At 39.9% G+C, this 27,776-nt stretch overlaps 1 protein-coding gene across 17 annotated transcripts in view; it reads right to left on the reverse strand.

The window, feature by feature from the left end:
• Positions 1–26,818, reverse strand: part of TRDN (triadin) — a 162,908-nt gene extending 136,090 nt beyond the window's left edge. For 8 of the 17 annotated variants that reach the window (XM_083608547.1, XM_083608546.1, XM_083608549.1 and 5 more), the window contains exons 1-3: positions 26,286–26,796; positions 5,823–6,026; positions 999–1,052 (exon numbers count right to left, since the gene is read on the reverse strand). In XM_083608547.1, coding sequence (XP_083464673.1) covers positions 999–1,052; positions 5,823–6,026; positions 26,286–26,307 — 280 coding nt within the window. In that variant the 5' untranslated portion in view covers positions 26,308–26,796. Of the gene's footprint in view, positions 1–998; positions 1,053–5,822; positions 6,027–26,285 lie in introns of all 17 variants that reach the window. The other 9 variants (XM_083608542.1, XM_083608540.1, XM_083608539.1 and 6 more) reach the window with 3 other exon arrangements.
• Positions 26,819–27,776: the final 958 nt, after the last annotated feature.

Genomic DNA, 27,776 nt, shown 5'->3' on the forward strand with positions numbered 1-27,776 from the left:
TTGCAAATGATCTCAATAGCTATGATTCAACTCCAGAAACCATGTGCATAGCACACCTCTGTGTATATGGTACTTCATCCAACAAGAAAACACACACACAAAAGCCTGCCCAGTTCTACACACACATCACCTTTGATAGAATGCAGAGATTGTCAACACACTGTGTCAGGTGTGGGGAACCTTTGCCCCCCCCCGCACTGTTGCTGAACTACAACTCCCATCAGCCCCAGCAAGCATGACCAGGGGCCCTATGTAGTTTTCAAAGGCATTAAAATGACTTTTCTTTTTTTAAAGAAGAAGAAGATGGCATTTACGTGCAAATAAACCCTATCTATTAATCATATTTATACCACCCTTTACCCCAAGGAACTGAGAGCAGCTTACGTGTGATTCCCACGTGTCTTCGGTTCAGCATTTGAGCTGTATTTTTTCAACCATTCTCAGAGCTCGTTACAGTGTACTTAAGCTGAAGTATTTAATGTGATTTAATGCCAATTCGCAAATGTACACATAACATTTGTTTTCTCTCCACGACGACTTCCCACTGAGTGTGCAAATTGACTCCATTTACAAGCATTGTGTTTGAAGTGCTATGAAAGTTTGCTTTGTGCTGCTTGACTTGCTATGGTTCATTCATGCATGCAAGCCCCTACTTAATTTTACAGTTATCAAATATAAATAAATGGATGTGTGACCCAGTCCTAATAGCTCCATTCTCTTCAATCCGACTACATTGGCTTAATATTTAAGTCTTAAATCCTCCTTCCATTCTTCCTTAACTGCTTTTTGGATCGGCACTTGTGTCGGTTTTACTCCTTTTACCTCAGAGCATTTAGTTCCCAACAATGTATACTGCAGGTTTATTATGGAGTGTCTATATATGTCCTGTAATTTGGAAAAACAAAAACAAAAACCCTTTGCAGCAGTTGTGCAACTCAATACGATCAAAGAGCATGACAGATATGTTTGAAACGTGGAAAAAAAAATGGGTTCCTTGCCTCTAGGGATCTCAGCTTTCCCCACATCTTTGTCAATATCAAGTTGATGTATTCCTATGAGAACAAAATACACATGAAGTAAGAGTAAGAAGAGGAAAAGTTAAACCTGCCTTCCCAAGCCCCTCCCCTGTTGGCTTCCCACTACCCAGTCCTTCTACTGCCTTCCCAACCCCCCCAGGATTACTGAGCAATAGGGATGAGGGGCTCACTTGTTATTATTCTTATGGGCATCCAGGGACACTGCAAAGCAAAGTGTCTGCCTGGAGCCATCTACCATCTTTATATCCCAAGGATGCCTATGGGGCCCAAAGGCATTAAAGGAAATGAATGTGATAGGGGATAGGGATCAGTGCTTCACTTTGAAATGTTCCCAGCTGCCCAGAGGGAGGGGAAAAAACCTAAAAATCAAAAGGAGTTTTGCTGGGCAGCAAGGATGGTATCTGTAGGTGCACTGGGAAATCCCAGGGTAAGGCTACATACATTTTATATATGCCATTTTATCTATCCCCTAAATTTTCCTGGTGAATGCTACACTTCCAATCTACAGAATATTCCAGGTCAATTTTGAAGATACATTGAAGAAATGGGGAATTGAGAAACACGGCCTGTTACACGTAGGAAAGCAGGGTCATATTTCACTTCAGTTGCAAGGTAATTGGAGTTGTTACATGTTATAAGTGAAGACCAATGGAAACATCTTCCACAATATTTGCACATTTCACCAGAAGACCAACCTCTGGATTTGGGCCAGGGCAATTCTTCCAAATTTTCCTATGGAATGAAATATTACATAATATAAGGCTATACAAAGTCCTTAACAGCTTGGAACCAGTTAACTTCCAAGGTTGCCTTGTGCACTATGTGTCTACTTGACAGCTTCAGTCTGTGGAACTGGCACTACTACAGGTGCCCCATGATACTCTGTACACAGTTGTAAGAAATTATTATTTTAGTGTGGCAGCAGCTACACTTTGGATATCTATGCCTACTGACATCAGACTTTTGCTGTACTCTTTCTAGTACATGCTTAAAACATTTTTGTTGAGGCAAGTCTATCCAGAGACATAGATGTTGATGCATTTTAATCTCTTTTACTGTTAATTTTAAAAGCTTTCAATTTTTAAAAATTGATCTAAATGATTAATGTCAATTTAAACTGTTTTAATTGACCATTTTACAGTTCTTGTAAAACGCTTAGAGGTTTTGTTACAATTAAGCTGCATATAAACTTTGTTATATACAATAAAATAAAATAAGATAAAATAAGATAAGATGAAAAGTTATATAGCTGGAACTGCAAATGCAGGTCTATGCAGGGCTTTGTGGATAAAAGTTTATTTGCCTGATTCTCAAGGCTGGCTAGTTCTGCATTCCACATATTAGCTACATGAGATCCAGCCACCTTTGAAAATAGGCAAAGAACCAAGGAAGAGAATCATTCTACCTGAAGTTCCAACACCTTCAAGATTCTTAATTGTCAAAATAGCTGGATGGTCCAGCATATAAGCAAGATTTATCTGTCCCTTTGCCACCTCCAATTATCTATACTATATTTGGGCTGAAACAAATGCAAATAGACAAATTCACTTTCAAAATGCATTTGAAAGTCACACCACAAAGTTCACAATGCCTGCAGAATCAACAAAGAGTCGCTTTAAAAACAACCCCCCTGTAATGCAGGAATATGCAGTTGTCCCATAATGGGATTGAACCTGGAACTTTGGCATTATCAGCACTACACTCTAACTAACTGAGCTATCCATGTCTGGTCATGGTCAGAATTAGATCTGCCAGAAGTTCCATTTCTTTCTTTCTTTCTGAATTTAAATCAGACTTCTTCAATTTTTTTAAAAAAGAAGTAGATACCAAATCCCCCCCTCAATTAATTGCCAGTAAGTCAAGTCAAATGCAAGTTTAACATAGTATTTGAGACATATCAGGCAAAATTCAAAATTATGCCTTCAGAGAGCTTGTGCTGCCCATTTGCTGCAAGAAAATTGGGAATTTGCTTTGATTTTCTTTGATAAACACATTCAATATGGGCAAAGGTTTTCTTTATCTTCTAGGAATTGCTGTGAGGATTAAGCAATGCTGAATCTCATGAAACCCCAGATGGATTTGAAAACTAGTTCTCATGCTTATTATATCCAAATTGGATTAATCTGTTTCTTTGTCTGTGGTGTTCCATCACTGTTGCTGCAAGGACTGCGGTTTGGTCCAAAATGTGACAGCAAAAATGATTGTATATTCCCAAAGGAAACAGCCACACAAAATACACTTCTCCAACTCTGAATTATTTGTCTCACTTTTTCTTCCTAAGTAGCACAATCTTAAGCAGGTTTACCTGGAATTAAACACCACTGCATTTAGTGGGCGTAGTCCACAGGTAGCGCAAATGATAACCCCCAGACATTGTGGACTACAACTCCCATTATCCCTGACCATTGGCTATGTTAGCCGAGACTGATGGGAGCTGTAGTCAAAACATCTTGAGGGCAAAACACTGGCTTTTCCTGCCCTAGTTGGTGTACTTAGGATTGCTGCTCAAATTATTTTAAAATAAAATCTTACATGTTTTTAGTTAATGAACTGGTAATGAACTGGTAGAGCCACACACTGGGGCTTCATAGTTTGAAGTACAACACACACGTTGCTCAAAATCCATAAGAAGATCTCAACCTGAGCATTTCATATTGCTATTTTGCATTTTGTCACAAAGCAATTTTGTTTTAGATTCTACCACATCACCACTCAATGCAAGTCTAGTCAGTTTTGTTCCATTCAAGAATGCACCTCATATGTGTCAAACAGTTTGCCTGAATTCTCCATTTATATCGTATTAATACAAAGCTTTTTAAAAAGCTTCTGCCACCTCCCAATATACTTTTTTCTGTTTCTCTTTCTAGTCCTGGAAACAAAAGCCCCTAAAATCTGATTTATAATGAGAAATTAGAGAAATGTGCAGGCTTGATTTAGCCCACCACAGCACACAGCTCACAGATGTTCCCAAACTTTTGGATGAAGGGATCTGTACAATCCTGGCCTGGAGAAGCTGCCAACCTGACTGAGCTAGAGCTAGAAGAAAGTCCTTTTTCTGGCTATGGGGAATCTGATGCAAGCTCCATATCCAGCCATACCTGAAGTCACATGGCCATGGCAGGATGTGTGGGGGGGGGACAGGTGTCTTACACAATGGATATCATTCAGTTGGGTGAAGCTTACAAAGCAATCCTCATGAGAGGCTAGAGACAACCTGAATGGCAGAGCCATCATTGCATCTGAAGAACTGCTAAGTTGGGAAGGCAAATTTGAGGGCCCTGTGTGGGATTTGTGGGGGTTTTGATCCCATGAATGCAAAGCCTCTGGTACTCCAGTCTATCTGGCTGAGGGGAGATCTATCTCTCCACCAACGGGAGCATTGCTGGCAGCAGCTTCCTATCTACTATGGCAGACTTGGCAGAACCTCCCCCCTCCTTCCATCTTGTTCTTCGGCCATGACTTTTGACTTGGGTGTTATTTGTTTAGCTGTTTGAAGAAAGGTCATCCCTTGATGAGTATGCAAATTTCAAAACAAATCTAGAAATTCACAATAGTTCAGCACAGCCCTAATGAGTTCTCACATAGAAGCATGTAAATGACTAACAGATTGGTCTGTGCAAATTATTTTGCTTAATTTTCTAATTTTAATGAGAGCACAGTGGATTAAACCTTGGTCTTCAGTTCATTTCTGTGATTGTTAAATAATTAGAAGAGTCATATTTTAACTGGCTTTGGATGGATTGCAAAGATTTGTTTAATAATTGATTTTTTTCAATTATATGTGAAGATATCAGTATATTGAGTGCAATTAAAATAACTGTACAAATGAGGGTACTTTATGCAGACAGATTTATTTATTAGATACAATCTAATTCCCTAATAATGGCAAGCTATTGTATGTGTGAATCCTTTTAGACTAATTTCTGTCAGACATGAAAGATATTTAAAGCATTTCAATAGAGTGAGTACTCAGAAGCATTTTAGTAGAGCTTGCCTGCCTGCCTGAAATGAATATACAGTGTTTCACCTAATTAATATTTTGAAAGACTTACATCATTAATGGTATTTAAAAGAAGACCAGTGTATCTTATATGAACCTATTAAATTGAGACGACCATTAGAGCTATCCCATATCTTGCTTATTGAATTCCATTTAAGTACATGAGGAACACAAACCTTCTACATTTTAAAAACCCCTCAGAAAATCAGAGGGTTTGATCAGATTAACATTTAAGGGAATAATCTTCTGACATCATCTCACAAAGAAAAATAATTCAACACGTGTGTGTGTGTGTGTGTGTGTGTGCATGCACACATACACAAATTCTTTGAAACAACCTATGAGAAACATATATAGCATAATGTTTTCTGCTCTAGACTGTTTATAACTTATTTCTTATCTCTCTGTCCTGCCTGACACTGTAGTACCCCATCACTGGGAATGCAGATGCTGACATCTACAGTATTGTACAATAAACTGATGGGAATATTCTAGGGGAAAGCTTGTACCTCCCACTTTCCCCAGGACACCATGTTAACCACTAATCATCTACATTTGCAGACCTAAAATAACATTCGTGATGTCAATATAATGGTAACCTCTGGATATAAATACCAGCTGACTGTACTGAATCTTTTAAAATTAGACAATATACTATTTTCAATTGTTCACTCCCACACTTAGCTTGGAAATAGCAGTCATTTAGTGGTTCTCAGAAGGACCTTACAAACTGTATCTACTTTGAAAGTGATTACCTTACATTTTGTAAGATATACGAGTCTCACCTGCCAGGGTTTTGTAATCTACCAAGTCGAACATGACAATGGCCACAGCTGACCAGGTAACAATGAGTGCAGCGACAAGTAGCCATGCTGCTGGTGAGCTGAATGTGGTGGCAAAGTCTTCTGAAACTTTCTTGGACACTTTCACATGTGGCATGGGGACTGTTCCATTCTTGTTGTCTATCACTGTAGTGGTGGACACAGGTCCTAAGAAACAGGTAAAAGAGATGATATAAATGCACAAGTCTTGACAGTTGCACCTCCCAGCATTAAGGAAACATTTCTACATTTGTAGAATTTAAGGCACAATGCAAAAATGAGATTTTGCCCTCAGAGCTCAACAATAAGAAAGCTGCGGATGGAATCATGAGAAGAAAATTCAAATTGCATATATCTAGAGCAGAGCTTGCTTGAAGGACTGGATCACCATGGCTTAGTTCTGGAAACTGCCTTCAGTTCCAGAACAGGTAGAAGGCTTTTGAGCATGAACACATGTTCTCTGTCTTGCCACAAATTAACAACATCTGCTGTAGTCTCCACATTTAGGAATATTGGGGCTAGGGTTCAAATTAAACCAAAATAAGTCTTATTGTACAAGCCAAAGGCCATGACAAAGCCCTACACACACTGTCAGGAAAAGAAATAACTGTATATAAAAAATAGAGCCACTGTCTGAAGTCTAGAGTTCATAAGCTGTAGGGCATGATTGCCTGACACCTTTCAAGTCCTGGCATTTCTCCAGATTGTACTATAGTTTAAGAAATTAAGCACTGATCAGAAGCAGTAAGTATTTAACTTACAAATGGGCAATCTAACAGCATGCTATTATGTACGCAAGTGCAAAGATAACTGAATTCTTATAACACGCTGACACAGCTGCTGTGTTCCATCACATTACTTCCACAGAAAATAAATTTAACATGGGGAAGATGTCTCAATTGCCCCTTGACCCTTGTATTTAACTAAAATCCTCAACAGAGTTTGATTCCCCCCAAAAAAGTCATAAAATGTTCATGGTGCAAGTGAAATAATGCCAAATGAAGTCTACACATCAACTTTATTTTTGACTTTTTAAAAATTGGACCCTGCCTTTTCCCTAAGGAGCTCAGTGTATTGTGGACTGCATTACACACTTGTATCTTCACAACAACTCATTGAAGTAAGGTTTGTATGAAAGAGAAAGATTGGCTCAATATCACCCAGCAACCATCATGGCAGAAATTTCTACCCAAGTCTCCCTAGTCCAAGTCCAATGCGTTATTTTCCTCATCACACTATTTCTCTAAATATATGCAGATCTAAAGTTATACATTTAAATGAACCTCCAGACCCTTGGAATAATAATTTTAAAAATCACAACATGTCTATCTAACTGGTAACCACCGAACGTCTTTCAAAATATGAGAGCTAGCTAAGCTGAAGCTCAAGGCTAGATTTCAGCAAAATATAGTAAGGTAATGCCATATGCCAATTTCAAGAAAGTCATCGCCACCTGTCAGCTGGCTAAGTGATAGCTACATCTTTATGACACACTAGTATTTAGTATACTTCCATTTTAGCAGTTAAGAACACTATATTCTGCACACAGTTCAAGAGAGCGGTAGTCTCTGGTTTCATTATATAATATTCCATAGTGCTAAAATTAAAATACTTAAAAGCAACAAGCAGAAGGGTACTTTCACATGTTTTTCTCTAACTACCCCAACCCCACCTTTTTGCTTTTTGTAATGAGAGTGGTGATGCCTACCTACATCCACACGTTCTGCATCAGTTCTCTATTCAGTTGGCAATGCCAGCAGTCCATTGTGAGCCTCTGTGTAGCTCTGATTGGCTAAATGTTGTCACTGTTGCCAGGATAATGTCCAGGTTGAAGACCAATAAGGCACCAAAGCTGCATCCAATCAGATCCGGCTATGTGACTTGATGGCAAAGCTTCTTAAATAGGCATTGTACTCACTCTAAATGATTTCTTTTGCCCTCTGTGAGCCACAGCTGCGCCATGTATTTAAGGCACTCTTATACCACTTTAGATGATGCCTTCCCCTAAAGGATCCTGGGAGCTGCAGTTTGTTAAGGATGCCGAGATGTTTTAGGACACCCCCTCACAGAGCTACAATTCTCAGAGCAGTTTAACAATCTTCTTCACAGAAAACTCTGGGATTCTTTGGAAGGAGCCGTGGCTATTAATAAAGTGGTATATAAGTGCTTTAAATGTATGGCTGGTTGGTTACACAATGATATCAATGTTACCCAGATAGAGAATTATTTTGGGAGAAGGAGAAGATTTAAAGCAGCAGACATTTGGACTGTGAACCCCAGAGAAGAGATGTGAAAAAGGACCACTTTTGCGGTCTCTCTAAAAATGTTTCAGATTCTTCCAAAGCCTTTATTCCTTGGCTTTAAAAGCTGCCAAGGAAGATTAACTATCTTCATATTGATAAAGAAGTAATCAACCCGACAACAATTGTTTTCAAAGCTACAGAAAGCCCAAGAATTCACACTTTCCTAGTGATCCATTTTAGGAATGTCCTAGTAATTGTATGTTTTTACATTATGTGGATTAATGCACTACCATTTAATAGTCTGCAAAAATATAGCACTAAAACAAATTCCGCATTCAAAAGATTGTAAGGTTGGGTACAGAGGGAAAATGACGAAGATGGTGTCCCATTAGAATTCAAGTGCTATTTTCACAGATTGCCTATTACCCTCAGAGCTAAAATCTTGGAAGCACTTGACTTTCTTATATTAGAAGGTGAGATGCTTATGGAATGCTTCACTGTCAAATCCCTCCACAATTTTACAGGATAAAATGTGAATTTACTTTTCTAGAAATGTTTGCTATGAGTACTGTTAGAATCCATGGCTCTTCTGGGCTGAATTTTTGAAGTGGGTAGCAGGTTGGGAGTGAAGGAAGAGGTAGTGGTGCTGCAGTTGTAGAAACCTATTTTCACATCTAAGGAAGTATCTTGACCTCTTTGTGTAAATAAAAGAGTTTAGCATGCATCCTAGGGTTAAGAAGCCCTAGCAAGGCTCAAGTCCTCATGAAAATAATTTATTCTCTGTTCAGCTCAGTATTTCAACATGCCTGCTATACTAGGGGGTGGGGAGAGTACAACTTGGTACATATTGGGACAGTAGCACTTCTAATAGGTGCTACAAGGTAGAGTCTATGGGAAAGGTAGGCAAGGTTTCTTGGGATGCCCAAGGGATCATTACAATGTCCTCTACTGGCGGCAGATGCCTGCTGGTCTTGCACCAAGCCTAGGCATTCAGTTTTGACTGACTAGTATCCAGGAGGATCAAGACACCTTGAAGGCCCACAGTCATGGACTGGAAGTCAATCTTCACAACTGGAGCTATTGTCCTTACAATCATTTGTGAAGATCACAGACTCCCTCAGTCTCGCCACAGAAGATTCTAATGGTTTTCAGAGCTGACAAAAGCTATTCTAATTGGCCTCCTTGTCAGCTCGGCAGTTCTAACCCATTTTGCTTTTGTACACAATTTCCCTTGTTCTTTGTCCTCTTTTCATCTCACATTCCTTTCAAACATCCCAATGCTGATCAAGTGATTTGTTTTACACTCAAGATTTCTAACTTGTGATGTCGTGTAAGCCGAACAAGATTGGCATGCTACATAGCTTTTGCCACTTACATGAAATGTGGTCTTATTTATGAATGATGCATTTGGTTCATGAATACTGTCTCATATACTTAGATACAATCGATATGCTTATTTCTTTTTCATTTTAAATACATCTCATATTCCATGTCCCTAAGCATAATTTTGGTTCAGTCAAATTGTACCAGGAGGGAAAGTCTGCTGAGTAACAAACAGTTATAAAGATCTACTGCACAATGCAAAATTACAAATCAGTAACATTACACATTCAAAAGTTGAATGTTGGTGATTACGAGAGGTGAGTGTGCATAACTAATTCTTCTTCTGCTGCTACAGTGGCTGCTACTATATAACAGTTATATAGGTCCATTGGTGCCAATATACGTATAGCATTACCTAAACCAAATAACTAACGGTTTGAAAAATCTACAGGAGGCACATCTTATATTAAACATTAAGAAGCTAAGCATGAAAATCTAGTGTCTGAAATTCTCCTGATCTGATTCACAGCACCACCAAATTTTGGAGTTTCAAGCCCATAGAAAATAAAGGTACAGAATGGGGCAAATCATTTCATTCCTAAGTAAACTCACCTGACTCCCCATATTTCTCCCATGGAATATCCATATGGTGTCCAGCTTTTTCCAGCTTCACTTCAAGACACAAGAGGTTGAAGAGCAAAGATGCTTGCTAGGCAGAGAGGTGAATCAAGTCTGAATTACATTGCTTGCATGATTGTTCTTCAAACATAAAAAAGGGAGTACTGGGGATAATTCAGTTCTTTCCTCCTGTGCCTCAGTCTCAACAAAAAGCTCCCTTCATCAAAACTGTTATTCAGTATGGTAGGATACTCCTGTTGCCCTCATAACAAACAGCATCTTTAGATGAGTATTTTTTTTTATAAAAAAAGATGTAACCTTGTGCACGGGGCTACAAATGATTTCTACAACACATATCCTTGTTTATTGGTACCAACTGTTGTGAAGTCATCACACTAAAAGCTATTATTAGTTACTAAAAAGCGGGGTTGGATTAATTGTTCTGCCGATAGCACAGTGCTAGACTTCAGCTGAATTATGAAAGGTGTTATGTATTTATCTGGAGCTCGCAGTGTACTGGCTTGCTCATCACTGCAAGTTTCCCCTTGTGGTCTTCAAATGCAGGGTGGGCTCTGGGGGTTGATTTTCAGAGTAAATACAGATGACCATTTACCAAGATGGTAACTTGCTAATGCTGAGGAAGTTATACCATTCACCAGGACGATAACTTGCTGTGATAAGGATATAATCACTGGGAAAACATATATCATTTTGTCAGATGGGGAAGTAAATCTCATCCATATGGGGACAGAGCTGACTTGAGTTCTCACAAGGACTCCACTCAGGTCTGTTCCCAGGGAATAAAAGGGAAAACTCACTTCACCTTCCACCACATCTCCCATACATCCTCCCTGTAGTCAGGCTTGCATGTACCCATCATTGGGGCTAGTGGTTTTGTTTTGTTTTTACCTTGCTACAGATTATAATCAGTTGCGGTTATTTTGGGCCAGAGAAGAATTTTTCCTTCAGGTAAATTGGCCAACATGGGGTTTCTGCCTACCTCATAGCAACTGTCACAACTTTAGTGGGTAAGGCATTGGGTGAAGCCTTAGTCATGGTTGAAGGGGAAGTTGTAAACCTCTGCCTGCATCTCCAAGGGAATGAGGTATTCTGTTAAAGGGATCCTGGAATAAGTGCTCCTCTCCAAATGCCCAAATGCCCAGATGCTATGACTAGGGTCATAGCATCCCTTCAAAAGGCGAAGCACATGGGGTAGTACCTATTTAATGTATGTCTTGGATTTCCTCACCACTGGTTCAACCTCTGAGAGAATCATCCAGCAGGTGGGCTGGTTGATACGGGTTACACCCAACGCCTAAGCCCAAACGCCCTACATCTGTAATCAATAAAATTGTGGCCTAATCTGAACCAAAGGATTGTTGTCATGAGCGGTCATTCAGTTACATTGTACAGAGCAGGTCGGCAGGCTCACGTATTCTGGGCATGCAAAAATTACCTCCCTTCCTTTTCCATTGATGGAAGTTTCTGCTGGATCAAAACGCTTTCCATCAGCAGAGAACCATGATGCGGCCAAAGTTTCAGGTCTGGAAATTTAAATGTCATGTTCCAGAATGTGCATTGCCCACTGTACAACAAAACATTAGTGAGATCCTGTGCTGCATGAGGGCCTTTGCAAATGAGGGTATGAGCCATAAGCTCCAAGTACCTATAATTAAAAGGACCTGAGGAAATGCAGTTGGGAAAAACTTTTGGCAACGATTGCCCATTAGAATAAAGTAGACAATACTAGGTTGCATGTTGCATATGGCAGCTTCACGTGGTCATACTAATGCTTGCAGAGGAATATGTATTATGCTTCCGAGATGAGGGGCAATTCAGAATATGGTTTTATCTACTGCAGGATTAAATAGAAAATTGCACTTAACAAATGAATGTACAAGTTGTCATGTAAAATTGTACACAAAACCATCTTTCCTACATAAAGGCCTAATAGGGCTTTGCATGGGAAAATCCTACACAGAAGAAATTTGAGAACTGAGCTTTTAAAGGCAGGGGACTACAGACAACACTCTTTAGAAACAGTTTCTGATCTGCTTATTGCCTCTGCCTTCTTTCTTTTTAAAAGGCATTTGCATGAAAACAAGATCTCTCTTTCTAAAGAGTTCATCAGCTCCCGCTGCTTACATCCACCTGGAGTCATAATCCTGCCTTTGTGATATCATAATCATTTTCACATCAATATATTGTGAGGATTATGGTTACTTTAACTGAGAATGAAGCAGTGGGGACATCTGGTTTTTGTTTTTGTTTAAAAGCAGTATACTATTTTAATGCAAATATGTTTAATAAAAGGCCAAAAATGTAAACTGTGTGAATGTACTTTTCTTTTCTCCTAAACAGAATATTTTTCAATGGCTCCATAGTGCATTCATATCCTTACAAATTAAAAAGCAACAAAAACCAGAGATTTCCAAAACTTGATAGCCATGTCCGCATTATAGCGGGGGCAGGCAGAAAACTGATGAGGCTCTAATGGTAGAACTCAGTATAATGCACAGTAGATCATCATGGATTTCTGACTCCCAAATATGTAACAATAGCAACTACAAAACAATGTTTGTTTGCTTTATTCCTAATTAGTCTGAAGATGAAGAAAGGCAGTAGTGGGGAGACCAATAATGGGTTTTTGTGATAAAATGACTGTGTGCTGATTCTGGTACCAAAAAGAATTTCTGCATGTGTTCAGAGGCATTCTCTGTCTTAATGCTAACTGCACATCCACCCAACACCCCCAACCACTATTTCACACCTGGTTCTGGTTGGTGGACATCAGCACTGTAATAAAAAGCAAAGTAGTTTTCAAAAGCTTAAAATCTGCTCATCCCTGATCTGAAGAGTATAGGAAATATCTAATTCATGTACCTGTTTCCTAGCATGAAATAGAAGCATCCCATATTCAAATATATTTATTTATAGCCAGCAAAATTCTTGCTAGTTGGACTTTTCCTCCACTCCTCCCCACACGTGCCCCATAATCAGCTTCAGGTGGTCAAGGGGACCCCCAGAACACTGAGTATAGAGAGAGCAAAAGTGCAATGAGATAATTTTCAGAGAGGAGAAACACTTGCACTGATGGAACGATCTCCTTAGTGCTATGTTGCACACAATTCTTAGTATGGCATAAGCTTTCATGGACTCAAGCCAACTTTGCCAGATACATGGGCTTGAGTCCATAAAAGGTCATGCCTTAATAAATGTGCTAGACTTTAAGGTGCCACAACACCTTTAGATCATTTTTGCTGCAAGAAACTTAACAAACACATCTCTGGAAATTTATTTTAAAGCATTTTAGCCAATACCTCCTCCAGGAGCTTAAGGCCACATACATGCTACTTCTCCCCCTGTCTAAAAAAAATTAAAATCCTATGAGGTTGATAAGGCTAAGAAAAAATAACTGGCATTAACTCTCTAATCTATAAGAGCACAGTCACATATTTCTAAACCTCATCTATAACTTCCAGATGGCAAGCATACCACGGAAAAAAGTGATCTGGAAGACTTTTTTCCCTTAAAACGATTGGAGTAGTAATTTCATGGCCCATTCAAAGGAGAATTTTGAAAAGCACGCTCAGTTTATTGTGAATGTATATGAAGATGAATACTTTTCCTATGAAGACATTTGGACCCCTCTTTTTATGCAACCGTAGAATTTTATGTAAGGGCTTTTTATGCGCTCCAGCTTTATTCAATCGTTACAACTTGGGAAAGGGGATTAGCATCAAAAAGTCTTCAGACGCTATTGTTGATCCTGTCAAAACACTCTCGCACAATTGTGAGTGTATTGTATAGTCCCACACAATCATTTCTGCTTTAAATGACTGCGAAGAGAGCAAAGTCCTAAAGCCTAGGTTTCAAATACTTAAAAGAACATAATAGCAGGTTTTAGCGGGATACTGTGTACACAGTCTATGTCATCTGTAGCTACATCACCTTTGGCAGGTAATCTCTGCAAAGACCACGAGATCAGCAGGATTAACAGTAGCTGGTCCAAGTATTCTTAATAGCACCTTTTCTCTTCAGCAGCATGAAATACTGTGTAGGTTTAAGAGAGCAAAGCATTTTTGAACTTTTGGATGGATAGAAAGCAGGGCTATACAGGAGGAAGAGAGAAAAAGAAATTCCAGAAGCCTGTGGTAGAATGAAAATAGGCTCATGAATCCAGAAACAGCAGTGTTAAATGGCAGTAGCCACGTTATTCAAACTTCCAACAGACCCAGCCAGCAGGGCCAATGGTAAGGGTTAACAGAAGTTACAGTCCAGTCAAAGTGGAGGGCAGAAGATTCCCCATCTTCGATTTAAAGGTAAAGGGACCCCTGTCCATTAGGTCCAGTTGTGACCGACTCTGGGGATGCGGCGCTCATCTCGCTTTACTGGCCGAGGGAGCCGGTGTACAGCTTCCGGGTCATGTGGCCAGCATGACTAAGCCGCTTCCGGACGAACCAGAGCACCGCATGGAAATGCCGTTTACCTTCCCGCCGGAGTGGTACCTGTTTATCTACTTGCACTTTGACGTGCTTTCGTACTGCTGGGTTGGCAGGAGCAGGGACCAAGCAATGGGAGCTCACCCTGTCGCAGGGATTCGAACCGGCGACCTTCTGATCGGCAAGTCCTAGGCTCTGTGGTTTAACCCACAGTGACACCTGCATCCCATCTCCGGTTTAGATGCCAGTATATAGTTGATTATGAAATGAAAAAAAGGAGAGTCAGCATTCTAGTTTGGCTACATGGATGAATCTGTCAGTTTTCGTTTCTCTCCATTTCCTATTTTTTCAGTTCTTCACATATCCGAAGAAATTTGTGGTTTGCTTTTATTTATTAAGTTTTTTAGTACTCATGAAAATTTGTCAGCATTTTTGTGATAATTTCTCCTAATATATACATTTTTGTATGCAGTTTTTGCCAACTTACATATTTGTAAGCAACTTTTCCTAACAGAATGCATTTTTGCATGTTACTTTCACTAAAATATGCACTTCTACACATGCTTTCACCCAGATATAAACAGTTTCTTGTTGGAGGACTGTATTGCAAAATTCAGTAAAGTGCAGATTCTGAGCAATAACTGTTTTCTTTCATGCATTGGTTAAGAAGTAAGCAGGTCATCATTAAAAAGCAAATGAAAATTAATTCCTCGCCCCACTCTTCCCCCGACATCCACTCTGTTCTTCAGGGATGAAACAGAACTGATTCATTCTGGAATCCACCAAAACAATCTTGCCTACTCAGTTATAGTGGACAAGACGAAAGTTTCCAAAACTTTGCCTTTTTGAATTTAAAATAACCTGCTGTTATCCTAGCTAAGTTGAAAATAGTCTTCCAAAGTTTCCTTATTACTAGCACAAAACTTTCATAATAATAACTTCACCAGCCTGATGATATTATTCAGATCTTAATCAGTCTGTTTGATATTTATAATAAGAATCAAAAATCTACTTATTTATTCAACGTACACCTCTGCATTTCACAGCCTACTGGATTGTGGTCATTCATCATGTCACCTTTCTTTATTCATTTCCTTTCCTGCTATATAAATAGTGCTGGACTTTGACATTAATTAGATAAGCAATAATCATAAAAAATGTGTACTTCCAGTTTTATTGAAACTGGGTATTCACAATACTGTTTTAGCCTCTCACAACTTACTGTTGCATTACAGATTTTACAGTTTACTTCTTTCTTTTCTTTCTTATTTCTTCAAAAGTAAAATAATTATGGGCTAAATCCAACCCAGATAATTTTGTAGCAAAATGAAGAGCTTTATATGTGTGGTATAAAATAAATTAACAGTAATATGGGCTATCATATCCACAAAGCAAAATAATCAGAGATTCAGTTCACAAGAGTACTCCTGTTTTGCCATAAAATTAACGAGCCATAGTCCTGAAATTACAATGAGCTTCTAAAGATATGGAAAACCATCCACTATCTGCATATTCTCCAGAAATGTCACCTGAATCCAATGGAAAATAAAATATAAAATAATGAAACCTTGATTCTCTAGCCATTTGAGCTAGAGCACTTAAATAGACTCACTTAGCTCCACACAGGAATGAAGAGGAATAGGGGTGGCAGACTGAATGTGGACTTTCACAGTTGGATTCCATATTAAGCATGGAAGAAATATAGGGATTGAAAGGCCACTTGAGAATAGGGATTACTGGTAAGTAAGAAGACTGAATCATTGCATATTTCCTATAGACCCCCTTGAGTGTTAAGATCAGCAGTGGGGGCCCTTTTAGTAGTTCTACCACTCTCAGACATTTGGGGGGTACAAGCCAAGAAAAAGCATTCTCTATGGTAGCACCTTAGCTGTGGAATTCCTTCTCTGCAAAGCATCTTCACAATGTTCATTTTGTCGGATGCTGAAGACGTACCTCATTATCCTGGCCTTTTACACCTGAGATATATATTTTTGGACCCACCTTATCTTCTTGATTGTAATCAGTTTTGCCTGCTTTGAATGTCTTTTTTAATTGATGTAACGTACCCTGGGACCTCACGGTGAAAGTCAAGTAAGAAATTAATGATAACAATATTCATTACTCCTATTCTTAGAAGAGAAAATTGTAAAATAAAGTGCAGCTAATCTAAAGAACATAACTTAAATGGATAAAAAGCCAAAGAGAAATATTTGCAAACAGAAAGTACGGTGGTACTTCGGGTTACAGACGCTTCAGGTTACAGACTCCGCTAACCCAGAAATAGTACCTCAGGTTAAGAACTTTACCTCAGAATGAGAACAGAAATTGCGCGTGGCAGCAGCAGCAGGAGGCCCCATTAGCTAAAGTGATACCCCAGCTTAAGAACAGTTTCAGGTTAAGAACAGACCTCCAGAACGAATTAAGTTCTTAACCTGAGGTACCTCTGTTTAAGAAATTGTTCATAAAGACCAGGTCATCGATGTGTAACATGTTATGCAGCGAGTTGTCTTATGTTTACATAAAATACATACATTGGTGGAGACACATTTCATGTTGAAAATAGCCATGATACGTTGCATTCAAAAGGTCATGCCAGCTCTTGCATACTTAACACAGGTGTAATTAGCTCTTTCAACTTAATCATATGCTGCTCTCATCACAAATTGGGTAACTGTAAATTGCACAACTTATATGTCCTCTTAGAAACCATATACCTATTTCTGTAATGTATGATCTTCAGAAAATTCAGAGCAGTTCATAGTGTGTATCCAGATTTCATAGCTTATTATTTAGTTGTTCCTTGATTGAACAATTTAAAGAAAACAACACAATCAGCAGACCATAATAATAATGAACAATTCATTACCAATTTGATTTGCAGATAATGTCTGAGGGGATTACAAAGTCTGGTTGTGCAGATTGGCAGAAGAAAAACCAGATATAAGGGGTTTAGTTGCATATTCATCTTAAAAGAATGAGTAATGTTTGCTCAGTCTTGAAAAACAAGCTAAATGATTTCAAACAATGGGAAGATTGCAACTGTAAGGCATGGGCCCTGATCCAGATCCAGAGTGGGTTCTGGATTAGACCCCTGTGACTTCTTCTTCAAAACAAAAGAAGCATGTCCCCACTTCCCCTCCCCTAGTATTTTTTTATTGTAAACCGTAATTTGACCCTGTGATGTGACTCCTTTCCTCCACACCCTATGCTCTGCTCTGCTCTCCCTTGCCTCTTCCTTATGACATTGTGCTTGTATAGCACTTGTAAAAATTAAAAGATATATTTTAAAATACAGTTGAGTACATAGGAACAAGAACTTACAATTTCCCCATCACTTAGATGTTTATAGGTTTAGATACACATGCTTTTATCACCTCTCACTGCCAAATGCATTAGTTTATTCAAGCTGACAAGCAAAGGTATGGCAAATATAATTTTGCGAGGAACATTTTTTTAATCAGCTTTAATGAGGAAAGAAACCCCAACACATCACTGCCTTGAATAATCACAGAAAGAGTTACCTTAAATAAATTTATGCTAACTAAATATGATTTTGTAAACCCCTAGAAATCAAATCTGCATGCGTTTATGTGTGTGTTTTCCCTTAAGGCAGCTTTCAACATCAAAAGAATTTTTAGTTGATAAAATTGTTGTTGTCACTGTCAGCAGATCCTCTTAAAAATCAAATAAAGTAACACTGTTTTGTTTTGCTCTTTACAAGACAAAGGGAAAAAACAATCAGCAGCAGCAGCACTTTGGTAATGAATTGCTGTTGAGTGGGAGGGGTGAATTGGTCCGTGCCTTTTTAATGTCCAGGACAGATCATTACAAAGAATGCAGCAGTGGTGGCACTTGGGAAGAGTGGAGCAGCAGCCATCTCCCAACACCTGCACCATACTCACTAAGAAAAGCAGTGGTAAGGCTGGGAGAGCTACAAGTCAGTGGCAGCCTCAGAGGTGTGCATTGCCCCAACGCAAGGCTATCTGGACCTTGCCACCACTTGGACCCAACCCATCAGGGCAAGTGCAGCACCGTGGCTGTCCAGAGGGCACTGCTTCTGCTCCACACACACTTATTCACATGCCACTGCTGTTATAATGCATTCTGTATGGGGCTTCCTATGAAAAAAAAATGAACTGGTTCAAAATACAGTAGGCAATAGTTAAAAACCTTAATTTGCTACCAGTTCCCCTCTCCTACCCTGGGAATAATTCAAAGAGATAGTTTTAACCTAAAGAGCTCTAAACACACTGGGACCAGAATATCTTAAAGGCAGCCTGCACCAGTCTGAACTTGCTCATTTGCTAAGACCTTCAACTGGGGCATGTCTGTAGGTTTCCCCACCTTCTGGGAGTAGTAGATGGGCGCTTACAAGAACAGGGCCTTTCCTGTGATGGCCCTCAGACTCTAGAACACCATTTCCAAGCACATCCACACAGATACCTACTTTAATTTCTTCTATAACAAAGAGGAAAACAATTATTTTCTCTCTCAAACCTTTGGCAGGATATATGAAGCTACCTTATATTGAATCAGACCATGGGTCTACCTAGCTCAATACTGTCAATACTGACTTGCAGCATCTCGCCAGATTTCAGACAGGGTTCTCTCCTAGCTATATCTGGAGAAGCTGGGGATCAAACCTGGGATGTTCTGCATACAAGGCTGATGATCTACTGCTGAGCTACGACACCACTACAGAAATGGCTTGCTTAATTTTATCTGCTGGTATGATTCTTGTTGTTGTTTCTATTCTATTGATTTTAATTTTTCAATTTCTTTGTCCTGTAATGCTTGCATGATGCCTTGAAGACTGGCCACCAGAAAGACTGTATATAGACAGACAAATAAATGCCTAAATCAAACTAAACCAATCTGTCCTATGCCTTAATCCTCTGTCTATACCAAGCCAAAGCTTAACTCCCATCACAGATACATTCTGCAATATTTTCCCACTGGGGCAACTGCAGCTGCTGTTGATGTAAAACTGTCTGTGCCCCATGAGAGAGGGGAGCTCCAAAGAATGTGTCAGTCCACAATTTTACAAAACTGGGTGCTGACCCATCCTCATCATGACGATTTCCATGAGCCAAAGACCTCAAATTAGAAGTCGGGTGGACTAAGAAGTCTATTTTAATGACTCCCTCCACTCAACGTGTGACTTCAAGCCAGATTGCTGAGAACTATTAGATTGCATTAAACGTCTAAGCATATGTCAGTTACATTTCTGAATACCCCAGAGACTAGAGGCAAGATCTAGTGTAAGACTTTACCCGTCTCTTGATTTGTTCTGTTTTATGCCTGTGGCAACACTATTGTGGTATTGCAGCAGCATTAAAATGAATGATGAATTACTTCTATGTATCAGTAACAAAGACATTATATTCCATTTATGTGCCACAATGTATAAAATAAATCATAGTAGTAGTAGTAGTAGTAGTAATACAGTGGTGCCTCGGGTTACATGCGCTTCAGGTTACATACGCTTCAGGTTACAGACTCCGCTAACCCAGAAATAGTGCTTCAGGTTAATAACTTTGCTTCAGGATGAGAACAGAAATCGTGCTCCAGCGGTGTGGCAGCAGCAGGAGGCCCCTTTAGCTAAAGTGGTGCTTCAGATTAAGAACAGTTTCAGGTTAAGTACGGACCTCCAGAATGAATTAAGTACTTAACCCGAGGTACCACTGTATATTATTTATACCCCACCCATCTGGCCGGGTTTCCCCAGACACTCTGGGTGGCTTCCAACAAAAGATTAAAGGTACATTAAAACATCAGTCATTAAAAACTTCCCTAAACAGGGCTGCCTTCAGATATCTTCTAAACATCAGGTAGTTGTTTATTTCCTTGACATCTGAAGGGAGGATGTTCCACAGGGCAGGCACCACTACCAAGAAGTCCCTCTGCCTGGTTTCCTGTAACCTCATTTCTCACAGGGAGGGAACTGCCAGAAGGCCCTTACCACAGTCCTCACATCAGGTAGACACGTTGTAACATGTGTGTCCCAACATTCTTGTGGTAATGTCACAGAAGCTGTCATCTAGGCATAATATCTTGCTCAATTATTTCTGTTACAGCAATTAGATAAACACTTCTCAGTTGTGAACTAGGGACCAAGGGTGGACCTCAGCCCACTTTCAGGTGGGCATCAGCACTGCAGCCCACCCTCTCTCCTTTCAGCTTTTTGATTACACAGAAACACAAGAGCCAGGCAATAGATCAATCTAACTTAGTACTGTCAACAATGGCTCTTCGGAATTTCAGACAGGAGTCTCTCCCAAACCTACCTGGAAATGCTGGAAACTGAGCCCGGGACCTTCTGCATGTGACGCAGTTGTTCCACCACTGAGTGAAAATCTTCCCCCAGATACAGGAAGCTGCCTTACACTGAACCAGACCATTGCTGTAGCCCAGCAACAGTTCTCCAAGATTTCAGGCTAGGGTTCTCTCCCAGTGATACTGTACCTGGAGGGATTGAACTTGGCACATTCTGCATCCAAGGCATGTGACCTACCACTTACCAATGCCAACACCAGCAGTCCCCCTGCCCCCATGTACAGTACGTAGGCATGCATGGGAGTGAAAGCTGTGCAGGGGAAATAGTGAAAGAATGGAGAGGAAAGAGAGGAGACGGGCAGGTGGAGAAGACTAGGAGAAGCCAGGCTGCTACATGTTGTGTCTCTGTTACACACAGACACACCGAAAGCGCTTCTCCTTCCTTCCCACTCAGCTGCCTGCCACCTCAGGAGAAAGGGCCAAAACAGGGCATTGAAGGCAATGTGAAAGACTTAGTACAGTGGTACCTCGGGTTAAGAATTTAATTCGTTCTGGAGGTCCGTTCTTAACCTGAAATTGTTCTTAACCTGAAGCACCACTTTAGCTAATGGGGCCTCCTGCTGCCGCCGCGCGATTTCTGTTCTCATCCTGAAGCAAAGTTCTTAATCCGAGGTACTATTTCTGGGTTAGTGGAGTCTGTAACCTGAAGCATCTATAACATGAGGTACCACTGTATTTAAAAATAAATAAAGAAGTAAATGTGGAATAGAGAAGAATGGAAGTTGTTGCAGGAAAGAAGTGGATGTAAAAGGAGCAGGGAGGAGGGGTGAAAGAGGGACATTTTTTGGAAGGAGGAAATGGGTACTAGTTACACATGAAAAGAGAAGGGGATAAGAAAAGAAAGGTGAATACTTTGAGAGGTATTTCAGGGAAAGGGGAAAGTAGAAAAGAAAATTCTTCATTCAAAACCTCTGCACTGACAAATTCTGCCTAAAATGACGTGGGCTCTGAACATCTGTTCAGAGCAGGTGAGCAGACTGTTGTTATATTCATGACCTGCTTGCAGGCTTTCCATAGGGATCTCTGTGACTACCATGAGCACAGGCTGGTGGACCAGGTGGGCCACTGGGCTGTTTCAGCAAGCCCTTACGTTCTTAGGAATCGTATCAGCAGAAAACTATTGCTGATACACACCATTGTGTAACTGGCTCCACTCTGCAGCAGCATTTTGTGACTGGTAGGCCTTAGTTCAGCTTTCTCAAGTGGGCCCTGGTTGCAGAAAGTCTGGCATGACACCCCTGGCCTAGATGATACCTGCGCAGCTGTCAGTATATAACGAAGGGATAGACGGATAGATGCATCTAAGAATAAAACAAAAATGCATATCCAGCTTGTGAGACAGTGCTTCCATCCCCGGTGTCTCCAAGTATGGCTGGGAAAGGCCACCATTTGAAACCCCAAATAGGCTTTAAGTTTCACTGAAGACAAGAGAACTAAATGGACCAGTGGTAGCATCCTACGTTCTAATGGTTCTTAGAGACCTAAATTCAATACACAGCCAGTTTTTAAACCTTAATAGATCTAACTACTTGGAACTTTTTAAAAAAAAAATGGGATCAATATATTTCTTCCCAATAGCTTTGAAAATCTGGCGCAACCTACGTATATGGCAAAATTGACACTTCTCTGAAATGGAAATGTATTGCCACCAAAAGGCCTCCCATACTCTCCATGGTGCAAATTAACAGAAGCTGTAGCAGCAGAATCGAGCCTACAATGCAAAAGATACCTTTCTTTCCCATAATTTATATCCTGCCCATCTTCCAGTACATTCAATCAAAGCTTTAGATTTTAAATTTCTAATTGCAAGACTCAAGCAAAAGCAAATTAACAATGCAGATACTAAAATAACTCACCTTGTACAAATGCCCAACATATTTGTTTTAACAAAAGAAATAATACTTAATTACAATTTGTTTTACTCTAATTAAAGATCACTCAGATATGACACTTTATTCCATTTTCCAGAATTCCTCCCCCCCTTTTTTAGCAACTGAATGCTTGTGTCCCTCCATGTCAGCTTTATCTAACGTAAACAGCACTCCCATTTTTCCAGACATTTTTGAATTGCTGCTTCTCCCTTGACCCACAAGCAGTTAGAATAGGAATTACAAAGTCAAACTGTCTACAGAGCTGGCACATTGGGAATGCTTTACAGTAGGGATCAGCAAAAGGATGTCTCTGGAGCCAAACAGACACACAGACTCCTTTCTGCTCAAATCTATCTTGCCTCTGGCTTAGCAACTCGTGTGTGTGTGTACTTGTCAACCCACAAGCTAGAATTTGGTGAGCAGAGAACTTGTTCTGACAATGGGACTTGCCAGCATTCTGCTTTAGGAAGCGGGTTTGCATAGTGGTCCACAATCTTCTATAAACATAGCTACTGGCATAGGAGCCAACTTCTAGAGGCAGAGTTTACTTTGCCCCCCCTAAAATATTTGAGGGGGCCGCCTCTGCCCCCCCAGTTGGTGGGCATTGCCATTCAAATTGTGTGGGTGGGTGTCACGTCTTGTGACTGATTATGTGGGGGCAGGGCTTACCATATTTAATTCAAGTTGTCACTTGAATAAGTGCTTGCCACTTTCTTCCAAATCTATTCATGAATAAAATTAATAGCTTCTTTCTTTCTTTCCTTTCTTTCTTTCTTTCTTTCTTTCTTTCTTTCTTTCTTCAAAAATGTCCATAAACCTAAGCCTCCTTGAGTCAGCAATGCAAAAATAAGCTATTAGAGTGAAATAACTTTAAGTATTTTTTATGAAAATAACCTGTCCTTCTGCCCTCTTGCCACACTCTTACTTTTCATCTGCATTTTCTCCCACAAACACTATGTAGGTCCAGGAGACCTCTGATGAAAATTTATAACTGCATCAGCTTTATTATTATTATGCAATGCTATTAGGAAATGTACTATTGACTATGAATATGAGCAAAGGTTCCTGGGCTCCATTAATTTTGCAATCTTTACAAAGAAACAGATTCAGTCCCTAATAATGCTTAACACAAATCCTCTTACATGAAGCATATTTTGCTTTCATATTTAATTAATAACGGCAGTGACTTGGGGCACAGTGCCTTGGTTTGGTGAATAAAAAGTGCACAGAATATTATCTGAGAGACTTTTCTTTATATAAAAAAAGCACAGTAATAAGCTTGGGGAAAGAAAATGGAATGATCCACAATGGAAAAGGCTAGTGTTAGATCCCATTGTAAAATTAAATATTTGATTTTTAAAAGCCTGCATTTTAAGGGGGGAAAAAGATTCCCCTTTTTCATTCTGTTGGATAAAATGTTATTTGTATATATTAATGGTCAGGACATATTAAAATTATTCATGAACTATTCATATTTCCCAGATAACCATTTCTTTATTTATAGGATCAGATCTCATTCTTTTTACCCGCTGCTTAGGCAAAGTTCTCAAGGGACTCTAAAAGTGTATTAATTGCTTAAGGCTTCCAGGATTAATATTGTGTAGCCTTGTATCAAGAACTGAACTCATTTTCAATTTGATATGACACATTACGGCACAGTCTGCTATCTTTAACTCTTGACCATATATTTAAGTTACTGTCTCTCAGTGGTTAGGATCCCAGTGTTTTGCTCAATCTACTTCATCCTGCACTGGATTAAATATGGAGAAATGGGACGGGGGGCGGGGAGAGAGGCTCCTGTTTTGAGGGACAGTCCTGTCATGTTCTGCCCTGGAAGGCACATTTTAAAATTAAGTTTTGCAAGCCTATGCACATTAACTGACAGCAAATCCCATTGAGCTCAATGTGACTTACTTCTCAGGAGACATGAGTAGAATGGCACTGTAAAAGTATTCCATAACTGCTAGGCAGTAAGTCAGCCAACACAGATAAGAGAGAAACAGAGAGATAAGGGCCTCTTTACTAGGGATAGGCGTATCTGTCCATTTTGGTTTCACTATGTTTTTCCAGTTCAACTCCTACATTTCCACATCACATTCTTTAAAAAAGTTCATGAAATTCCATGTGCATTTTAGTGTGATTTCCCCCTAATGTATGCAATTTGGCCCAACATATACAGTGGTACCTCGGGTTAAGTACTTAATTCATTCCGGAGGTCCGTACTTAACCTGAAACTGTTCTTAACCTGAAGCACCACTTTAGCTAATGGGGCCTCCTGCTGCTGCCTCGTCACCAGAGCCCGATTTCTGTTCTCATCCTGAAGCAAAGTTCTTAACCTGAAGCAATATTTCTGGGTTAGCGGAGTCTGTAACCTGAAGCGTATGTAACCTGAAGTGTATGTAACCCGAGGTACCACTGTACATTTTTGCAAAGCAAGTTCTCCTGACAGAAAAGCATTTCTGTATGTTGCTTTCACTAATATATGTATTGCTATGCATGCTTTACCCCACCATGCATTCTGGTACTCGTTACTTGGCTAGAGAACTGCATTGCCAAATTCAGAAATGTGTGGATCTCAAAAAATGACTGTGTTTCAGTTTGCATTTAAAGGGGAACTCGCCTTATTCGCACTTTCAGAAACAATATACTAACTGAAACACAGTCATTCTTTGAGAGTCATACATTTCTGAATTTGGCAATGCAGTTTGCATGTTGTTTCTGAAAGTGCAAATAAGGCGAGTTCCCCTTTTAATGCAAACTGAATTCAATTTGTACCTCATCACTTGTCTTCACACTCTACTTTTTTTTAGGTGCACACATCATATTTTATGGAACAGGTTATTTTTAATCACTAACCTAAACATGTAAAGTTATGAGCAGTGCAAAGAGTACCTAAAAACATGTGATCATATAGGAGCCTACTCATCAGAGTATCTCCCAGTGGAAGCATAGAACTGTAGAGTTGGAAGGGACCCTGCGCGTCATCTAGTTCAACCCCTTGCAATGCAGGAATCTCAACTAAAACAGAGTGTGTGCTCTGTGGCAAACTCAGCTTTGCTGTTCAGCAATGTGTGGAAAGGCACATTGTCAACTTATAGATGCAAAATGGAATTTATGAAGCAGGAAAGACAAGGTAATGCGGTCTCTTTAAAAAAAAAGTTCTTCAGCAGGTGAAAGGCAAATTCAAAGAAAAATAAATCTTATTCACAAATGTGTGTGTTGCTCTACAAAAAGCATGAGCACCAAATAAGAAGCTAACAAGTTATATATACCATATCTATATCTGCAATGTCCAGTTTTGAGATGCTTTATTTCTCCTTACTTTAATCTCTGCGCTCTCTGCCTAAGCGAGCATTGCTGAGGTTATGTGACCAAGGCTATTTTTAGAGGTGTATGATGATCAAGCTTTACTAACTAGTACAAATTCCAGCTGCCGTAGAAGAGCAGCTTCTTGCCTTGAAACTCACCCTACAGCAAAAACTGCAATTCCCTAGAAGCCAGAGATCATGCTCACAGGCTGAGTCTATTAAAAAATGTCAAGGCTGAAATCTTTTTTATTTCCAGGCAATTAGAACATCAAGATTGTTACAGTACCTTCTGCTGTAATCTCTGTCATAATGGTGACGGCAAGGAACACTCTGGTGAAAAAGGTTAAGTTATATTGGCAGCTGAGAGGATATGACCAGGGTCAGCGCTGACTTTTGCAGGAGACGGCAAATTGAAGGATGGGAAGTCCTCTAGAGTTCTGAATTTTCTTTGGGGGTCTTTTCTTCTTCTTTTGAGCTATCTTCTTAGTGAAGCCCTCCCTCCCCACCTCCCAAGACACTAACCCCTTTCCCAAGGCAAAGCTTGCAGCCCAGACTAAAGTATCAGCTCCTTACAAAAATAGCCGTGGCTCTCAGCAAATCTCTAGCGCGGCTTTTTTGGCATCCTAGGCACCACGTTCAGGGACCAACTCTTTCCTTGTTTTCTGTAAGTGTCCAGACCCAAATAAGACAGCAAAGCAGGGAAAAGCAGCAGCAGCAGCACAAAGGAACTGAAAAGAACTGTTTTAAGCCCCTGCAGCTTCTTAAATATTATTACAGTTCTTTTGAGGTCTGGGTCACAAAATATGAAATATAGACTTGACTGTAATCTTATCCAACCAAGCTCAAATGTATTCTTAGCACACTCTTAGCACATTCTTTCCGGGCCTTATTTGGGTTGGGGAGGGTGCTACGAAGGCAGCCACAATGACTAAAGAAGAAAACAAACCTAGGTAAATTTCACCCTGTTAAATTGCCCGTTGACACTTAAAATCACCGAAGTACACCATTTTACCCTCTGCTGCTTCTTTTTCAGTTGTGGCTGTTGCATTAGTTCATAAGAAGAAGCCTGCTGGATCTGACCAAGAGTGCATCTATTCCAGCAACTTAATCCTTAAATCTGTGAGCCTGCATATTTAGAATGACAGTGTATAAGCTTCTAGTATGCATTTTAACAAGCGTTTGAGCAGTCAGAAAAATATTAAGCAGTGACTTCTTTGAGATTCAAGTGCACTTATGCCTAAGGTATTTTGTATTAAAAACATGGAGTTTCAAGGGTGTTAATAGATGCATACAACACCTTATTAAAATACAGGCTGTATAGTGTTCAGATTTTAAGCTTACAAAAGGATCCCAGGTAGCTAATAAGAATTTGCAAATGTATTGTCCCGATACTCTGGAGAGCCACTGTGGTCAATGACCAGGCTGGACTGTATGGACAAATGGGCTGATTCATTATATTGCAACTTCATACTAGTTTTGTAGAATTAGAAAACTTTAGCTGGATCCTCTATCACTATCTCCTTTCTAGCAAGGAAGTCCGAGGTGGCCCAGTATGATTATTACCCCAGCGGCATAGTATCTGCTGCAGCACTAGGGTGGTCATGTGTCCTTATTTGCAGAGAACAGTCCTCTGTTTGAGGGGCTTTTAACATGCAGCCCTCAAATGTCCAATCCAAGTTCAGTGTAAAGATAAAGAACCCTACAAAGAGAGGCTTGCAGGAGCCCTGAGTTGCCCATCAGCTGTAAGCACCTAGACAGTAGACTGATGAGGCATGCA

Source organism: Podarcis filfolensis, assembly GCF_964270895.1.
Source record: "Podarcis filfolensis genome assembly, chromosome: 3".
NCBI lineage: Eukaryota > Metazoa > Chordata > Lepidosauria > Squamata > Lacertidae > Podarcis > Podarcis filfolensis.